Below are 8,640 nucleotides of genomic sequence, written 5' to 3' on the forward strand. Positions count from 1 at the left end.
ATTAATAAAAATATATAAATTAATGCTCAAGGTGTCTAGAGACCTCCAAATCGAATCCGTGAGAGAAGCCCCAGCAGTTTTTCATTGGGCTCCATATAACAGCCCTCATTGTGGGACTGGCCGAATCCATAACTATTATGGATTTGGTTGGTTTGTGTTTTTTGACACAAAAGCCACACAGGCTATGTTGCGTCAAGTCAAATGGTATACGTAATTATATATATATATATAACAATGTAATAAATAAATATGGATTCAGACAAGCCCACAATGGGGAGAAGAGGTTCCCTCCTTATAAGGGCGCACAGGGAGGAGAGCACCAAAAATAAGTTATATTTTTTTCAATATAAAATACTGTAGCCGGTTGAAAAGAGCTCCATTTATCAAGAATAAATGTTTATTTTCGGAGTTGCACTTTACACGTGGAATCTTTTGTCGTTTCGTCGTGTATTAAATTTTATTAAAACTCTTCGACATAAAGATATACAGTATATTTATATATAAATTAATGTGTTTGACGTGCTCGTTCATTCATAAATTAATGCATTCAGAGTTTCCTCCATTGTAAATACCATGTTCCATAAGGGAAGTGCGTGGTGCTCGTATGCCCGGTCGATTCGATTCTCGGTCGTAAACAATCTATTGTATAATCGAAGGTAAAAATTTGAAAATATTTCAAATAAAATTAGCATTGAGTAAAGCTAGTTTTAAATAAGTCTGTAATACTTTTCCGGATGTTAAATATAACAGAGAGAGTAACAGAGGGAAAATTGTAAGCTATAAATTCCGTCTGTCTGTCCTTTCTTAATCTGGAGAACGGTGTCAGATAAGTGTCAAGACCGGATATGTAAAGCTTAGGTGACAGGAAAACCTGATACATGAACTTCCGGGAAAATATTTTGAATAGAAATAACGTGACTTCCGGTTTGCACCGGAAGTTACGTTATTTCTATTCAAAATTTTTTCACTGAATGGAGTTAGATAATTGGTACAACTCTATTGCTAACAGGAAAAGTATGATGTACAGTACAGGGGCAAAACACTATTAAAAGAATTGAGAACATTGTGATATCACAATAATTGCTCGTTAGTATTTACAAATTTTTTTACAAAACACGTCTCTACCCTCAAAGTTAATATTTTTCCATTTTATAGTAGTAGTATAAGAAGTTTTTAAAACAAAATCGCGTAACAGATGGCGCTACACAATTTTAACATTTTTTACTGGGAAAGTTATGCAACTTGCTGCTAGATTTTTTTTAATTGATAACGAAAGTAGCTTCTAATGAAAAGAAATTTTCTTCATCAGTTAATCAGGCTTTAACGAATCAATAAATTCAGGGCTTTGGAGCGGTGCTGGAGCTGGAGCATGGAGCAGGTGGAGCAACGGATTTTTACTCGACTCCACTGCTCCGATATATATATTTATTTAATATTTCAGACGGTGAGAATGGAAGTGGCATAAGTTGTAATATTACAAATGTTAAGAATACAATAATTGAACTAAAAAGAAAGGTGATCACAAGCACAGATGAATTTTACGTCCATTTCACATATGTCCCATGTGAAAAGTGGGAACCTTTCTCTCCAGTCTCCACTATCCCCTGACCAAGCTATTCCTTCCCCTTCGTGACCCCCCAGTTCTCTGAATTCTTGACGATCACAGATGTGGAGTTAATGGGGAGGGGTGCTAATGAGTAGCAGATTTTAAACTCTGCTTACAAGTGGCTTTAGTCATCAGCACAGAAATACACCACTAGGAGTAGCACTAATATTCATTTCTTACATTTGATTTTGAGTGTGACAGTCGTTCATTTCTGTTCGCAATCAGTTTGTTATAATCGTATATCATAATTCGTAATTTGTTTGCAGAGGTAAGATTATTATTATTTGGTTATTTTGTATGCACGAATGTTTATATGCATAATTTCTCAATTAATAACACTTAAATATTTGATTATTTAAGCCATGGCGTCAAACCAAAATTTAAAACCATCATCCATGATAGACAGTCGATTTACGGAAGAAGAGCTTAAAGAGATATTCGTATTTGAATACGATAATGGAAAGAAAAAAAATCAGTTACATGCAAGATGGAACACATTGTAAATGGCGAATATATACAATGCAACTTCAAGGCAAGTGGAACTAGTGTGTCGAAAAAGTTCAATTTTTGGCGGCATGTAAAGCGTAATCATCCTGAAATTTATGAAGGGTTAGTTAAAAAGAAGGATCAACAAGACGAAGTCGCTGCAAGAAGAAAACGTAACCATGACAATTTTACCACTGCACTTTCATGTCATAAGAAATGCAGAACTGATCAACCAAAAATTGATACATATTTTACATCATCGAAGATTACGATCACTATGGATAGCAATACTTTCCGCGAGAGACTTGTTGAGATGGTTTGTATGAGTATGACACCACTCACTACGTTCACATTAAATAACAAAGGATTCCAAAAGATTGCTGGCAAAATAGCTCAGAAGCTTGGTGTTTCGATACAACATGATGCTGTTCGTCATTTAGTAATAAACACAGCAGAGTCTGCTCGCATCAATCTAACAAGTAAGACAAATTTTAAAAGGACAATTATGCTATTTAAAGCTAGATGCTGCAACCCGTGGAAATAGAAATTTTCTTGCCATCAATGTACAATTTTGGAATGAAAAAAACGAGAAAACTGAAATAAAAACATTGGATATTGTCGATGCTGAAGGAAGACATAACTCTTTTACATGTGAAAAATCAAATTAAAGAAACTTTGAACAAATTTGAAATTGATGAAAAACAAGTACTAAGTATTTGTGTAGATAATGCAGCGAACATGACATATGCTGTAAATAAACTTGGCGATTATGAAAATATTTTCCAGGATAAAGACGAAAAAACTGAAGACATCGAAGAAATGAATGTAGACATTTCGCCACAGTGGATTAAAAATCCGTCTCTAATATTGCCAGCTTGGACTAATGATAATAAGAAAATTCAACTAATGAGGTGTGGGATTCACACTCTTCAACTGGCCATTTGGGATGGATTAAAGAATGAACGAATAACAAAAACATTGGGGAAAATTCAACAGGTTGTGGTAAAATTACGAACGCCAACAATTCGTAATGTTTTGCTGAAAATGTATGGTAAAACTCAATTCCTAGATACAGTAACAAGATGGGGTTATACATATGCCATGCTTGATCGTCTTCTTTTTTTCAAAGACTACTGCGACCAAATAGCTGCTGCCGGGACAAAAGACCTACAACTTAGCAAAGCAGAATGGGACGAAGTAAAACATATCAGAGCTGTTTTAGAGAAACCAAATATTTCGACAATTGCCCTTCAAGCTACCGATCTTACTCCGGGGATGTTTATGAAAGAATGGTGTAAACTAGAAAAATGTATGGAAGAATTTGGAGGATATGCTGCGTTAGAATTCTATCTTCCATGAAAAAGCGAAAAGAAAAGCTTATTCAAAACACACATTTTCTTGCTGGAGTGTATGTTGATTCTAGGTATAGAATCTTATTAAGTGCGACAGAAAAACTAAAAGCGAGAGAAGGTCTTTCAGACATCCAACGGCAAATCAAAATGCAAACACTAATTGATTTGGCTGAAAAGCCAGCAATTGTTGAGCTGTCACAGCCAACCTGTGATATAATAAATATTGATTTGGAAGAAGATGATTTTGAAAAAGAATTGGATAGAAGAGAAAACAGTCGTCGAATTGCCACTATACATAATAAAGATGACAACGAAATAGACAAACACATTGAGAAAGATTGCAATGCAATAGAGGATATGGGGAGATTAAAGGTGAATGAATGTATTCGAAGCCATTGACCATTATCCAGAGCACATCAGAAAAGCATGCAGAGTCGCTTCAAGTATGCCAACTTCTCAAGCAAGTGTTGAGCGTCTATTTTCCGGATTAAGATTGCTTTTAAGGGATAATAGGCAGTCAATGAAGGACGATTTGCTGTCTGCCATTTTGTTTATTAAAATCAATGAATAAATTTTAGGTTGTATATTAATTTTTTAAATAATAAATTAGTTGTAAATAAACAAGATTTTTTTTATATGCACTTATATATCAAAGAAAAAATTAGTGTAATTCCTATAAGAATATTTTAACCGGAGCATGGAGCGGAGCACGGAGCGGAGCTGGAGCAAATACTTTGATGCCGGAGTGGAGCAACTCAACAAAATGGTCGCTCCAAAGCCCTGAATAAATTGGTTTTATTGATTAAGATCGACAGATAATTCGCGGGCCGGCCACGTGGAGTTTTCCGGGTTTACTCTACGTCTGTAACGCCTAAATAGGGGCCAATTTTTTTTTAAAAGACCTCCCGGAAGGCATCCCCCTAGGCAGATCGCCGAAGTGTTGCGTTGCCATAACTTAAGAAACAAACGAACTATGCAAAATAACTAGCTCTTTTGTACAAGGGTCAGTAACACAACGTACTACAATGAAACCATTTGCATAAAACCTTCTGTAAGCAGTGAATTGTGAAACTCTAGCACTACTGGCAGAAACATCCTGCCCTCGAGCGAAGGCCCCAAGCCCTAAGATGTTCCCTAAGCCAAGTAACACTTATCGACGACAAGCAAGCCAATCTTAACGACCTCCAAAAAAGTTACAAGAAACAAACGAGGGTCGATTTCCTTTAGGAGAAAATCCCGAATCTGATCTAGCAAATTAGTGGAGATAGACAACCAGCTGGATGGCCAGGAATGATGGTAACCTATAGCGCTTCGTCAAATAAGTCCTCAGTTCTCTCAGGAACTTTGCTTTGGTTTAATACCAAGGAGAGAGGGTGTGCTCAAAGTCAAGGTAGAAGAACGCTACCTCCTACCCTGGCATACGTGTGTCCCTCTTAGTTGGACCCGGCTGCAGCACTCGAGTAAGAAAACTCCCTACTGTGACGCCGCAACACAGATCACCACTAGGACAAGATGGAGACACGACGGAGAGGAAAATGTGACCCCCGGCTTGTTCTCATCCTTGTAGCTCTGCTCCACTACAGGACTATAACGCAATGTCACAAGATGACTGCATCGGATATTGTGAGACTAATTTAGCATATTTTAAATTGTATTACATTTTCCTACAGAAGCATGCTTAAACAATTATCTTCAAGGAAATAGAATAGCAAACCGGAATAAATAAGAAGTTACAATTAAGTGACTCAAACACTACGTGATTTTGCTGCCCGATGTGGTATATTCGCCGATTTTGGCATAACATGTTGCAGTGTTTTTGAAGTTTATCTGTCATTTAATCGACGAACGTCTCGGATACTAACGCACAAGCTTCTGGGGTAACTTTTGCACTTTCCTGTCCGATTTTTAGGAAAAAATTCCACGTTTGGTTTTGGTGTCAGAATACTCAGTACAACCCTCGCATGTGCACAAATTTTTTGGAAAATACAGTTGAATCTAAGAAAAGATATCCAAAAACCAAATGTTGGATTTCGCCTTTTTGACGTTTAATAATGAAAATGCATTTTGACATTTTTGGGTGCTGTTTTTAGAAATATGAAGCAACTGTGTGGCTTCATATTTTTGCAGATTGTGGCGAATTTCGGTTGAACTACGGAAAAGTTATCAGAGTTCAATGAAAAAGGAACAGATTTACGTCCCTTATCTCCAGTACATGGCGCCACGTTACCCTGCTCTTCAACTGCTTCTGCTGTAACTGCATGCCCGGGCCAGTACCGGTTTAAAGGAAATGTCGTTTCCTCTCCTCAACATGCCAGTAGTTACGCTCAACTTTTTCCTCTCATCCCATCGGAAATTTTCAACTTTTATGTAACTATTTCAAACAGATATTTAAAGAATATTAATATGCGACTAATACGAAATTTGCAATAATAGTTTCAATACAGCACGAAAGGACATTTATCACCGATTTCCAAAATATCTGTCAATTAGAAAAGGATAAATGATAAACGGCAAACAGTGACCTAACTGGAACTATTGGGCCCCATGCAAAAAATTTTCTGCCCTCTCATTTATAATGATCCAAGAAATTGCAAGGCAAAAAGAAAGAGACCTTTTGGGACACTCGAATTTTTATATGCATCATATGACTTTTTCTACTGTAAAAACCCTAGGAGTAATTTTGTTAAGCCCTTTATGTGAAAGTGTTATATATATATTAGACAATAAAATCGTCAATTTGAGTTATGTCACCGTTCTTGCCGGGGTGCAAAGTATACACTTTTAAGCGTTCTTTAAATTTTTAGACACGTAAGTTTAAATTTCTACGTAAGTTTTGACGTTTCGAGACTTCTACCCACGTCTCTACTTAAGGAGGTTATCGCAGACGTTCCAAATGTGTAAAAAATTACATTCTGTCCAGGATTGGATTGTTTTATACGACCCGTGGACCAAAGGAGGATGCCTCTCGCAAGGACTATCTATGGGAATGTGGTCCCTATTTAGATGTTACAAATGTGAAGAAAACTGAGAAAACCCCACATATGGCCAAGCGTGAACACACGACCAATGTACTGTACGGCGGGCTTATTCTGTCCACATATTTTTAATTTTCTATTTGTATTTGAAGACTAAGAATTTACACAGTGGTGTAAAATTAATACAGTATTATTATATTTGTGGTTTAGTGATTTCTACTTATTCCGAGGTCAATAAAACAACAGTAGATTGACTAGAAAAGAATTATTTTGAATGTTATAATCACAGATGGTAAGTGTTTTTAGTACAAGTTAGATAAAATACTATAACTTTATACAAGTACTATAAACATTTATTAAGGTACTTCTGTACTTCTGTTAAATATATGATTTTAAATATTTTTTTTTATAAACTTTAAATATAATGGAAAAGTAAAAAGATTTTATAAATTTAAGGTAGTGTATATTTATTGTGAAATGTTTATACTTATTTTGGGCATTATTCATATATATATACTGTATATTATTACCTATAGTATAAGTATAGCAGCTATGGATTCATCTGATGTGGATGATTCGTTAGAGGAATGTCTTCGTATTCACATGAACATATAGTCATCTAATTTGGATTTGACTCCTGAACATCTATTCATATAAGTAGGAGAAATAAAATACTGGTTATTGTTATCTTAGGTAGCCAAGATGGCGGCTCGTCTCTAATTCCAGCAAGAAAACAGTGGGACGCACGTTCTAACCTGACCTAACCTGTTTTAATAAATTACCATAATTATTAGCAACCAAATTATTACAATAGGTTAGGTTAGGTTAGAACGTGCGTCCCACTGTTTCCTTGCTAGAATTAGAGACGAGCCGCCATCTTGGCTACCTAAGGTAACATTAACCAAAATACTTAAGTGTATTGCTTTGTATTAATATATAATGTATATATTTTGGCCATTATTCCAAAATAATACACAAACCTTCGTGTTTACAATTATTATTAATAAAACAATTTAATCAGTTGTTAAACGCTTCTTGTTCAGTATTGTGTTATTGTTCAGTACTTCATCTACGTCACGATACGCTACGCCTGCGCAATAAGCATCAAAGTGAAGCAATCTAGTAATTTTAATACCAATTTATGTTCCACTGCTACCGATTTTTCGTTAGATCTACAGATTTTAGACATTTCTATCGAAAAACTGTAATAAGCTACCTTTATGCAACAGTAATTTATAACTTACATTTTGAATTATACATTATAAAATAATGCTGTTTTATCAGGCAATGCGCTCATTACCCATATCATGATATAAAACATGTTCTGAAACGGTGTACCACAAGAGAGATGCCTAAATGTGCCACGAATACTATAAAACTATATGTTAAAATATAATTTCATAAGTTTCATAAAATATAGATTACAAATGCAAATTAATAACGAGAGTCGAACAGTTGAATGGATATTTATATAACTGTATGAGTGGACAGAAGAAGTAAAAGGAAATTTTAAAAATAGCGATATCCAAAGAAGCATTCAACAAGAAGATAATAATCTTTCATGGTCCTGTGGAACAGGGATTAACTACTTCAGCCATGTTTAAACGTTAATAGAAAATAAACCTAGATAAAAGTAACAACAAACCATATTTCTTGCAGTTGAGTCTATATCTGACTAGATGCATGTATTTTGAAGAATATGCTTATAATTCGAAGTAAATATAAGTAAATTTTATTCGTCGCTATTGCTTATATTTTGAGACGATTGATTAAAAGCTTAAAATGGAATAATTCAGTGCAAAATTGATCCTATTAGTTTCGGGGCGCCATATTTCTATGCGCCACTAATTACAATTATTTGTTTAATATCAATATGATGATCCTAAATGGTTATGTATTTATCAGTAACAAGTAAAACGGCGAAACCATTTTTGGGACAAGACTATGTCTCGGAGAGTACGAGCAACTAATGCTCAAATCATCTCGCAATAGCTCCTGTTTGTAGAAACAGTCTCGGCATTTCGTACTTTTTTTTGACCCGGTTCTTGGTCCCCTGACTACCTACAAGTCTGGTTTATTTTATGTACGCATGATTTGGGCACAAAATACTCTGCCAAATTGCAACTCCTGACATGTACTCCTTCATACTTCTAAGGTATGCAGCCGTGACAGCAGCGCGATTTTAGAGACGAGACATACTTTCGTCAAAAACCAGTGTTAA

The 8,640-nt window shown here is 35.4% G+C and overlaps 1 protein-coding gene across 1 annotated transcript; it reads left to right on the forward strand.

The window, feature by feature from the left end:
- The first annotated feature begins 1,830 nt into the window (after positions 1-1,830).
- LOC136981928 (uncharacterized) lies at positions 1,831-3,673 on the forward strand. Its single transcript, XM_067278328.1, has 2 exons — positions 1,831-1,874; positions 1,967-3,673. Exon 2 carries the CDS (start codon positions 2,714-2,716, stop codon positions 3,449-3,451), a length of 738 nt encoding a protein of 245 aa, XP_067134429.1. The 5' UTR covers positions 1,831-1,874; positions 1,967-2,713; the 3' UTR covers positions 3,452-3,673.
- Positions 3,674-8,640: the final 4,967 nt, after the last annotated feature.

Source organism: Centruroides vittatus, unplaced genomic scaffold (genome assembly GCF_030686945.1).
Source record: "Centruroides vittatus isolate TY-2023 unplaced genomic scaffold, ASM3068694v2 contig_799, whole genome shotgun sequence".
Lineage (NCBI taxonomy): Eukaryota > Metazoa > Arthropoda > Arachnida > Scorpiones > Buthidae > Centruroides > Centruroides vittatus.

Excerpts from the sequence above, each read along its gene's own strand:
- LOC136981928 (XM_067278328.1), top strand. The coding sequence starts at position 2,714 with ATGCTGAAGGAAGACATAACTCTTTTACATGTGAAAAATCAAATTAAA.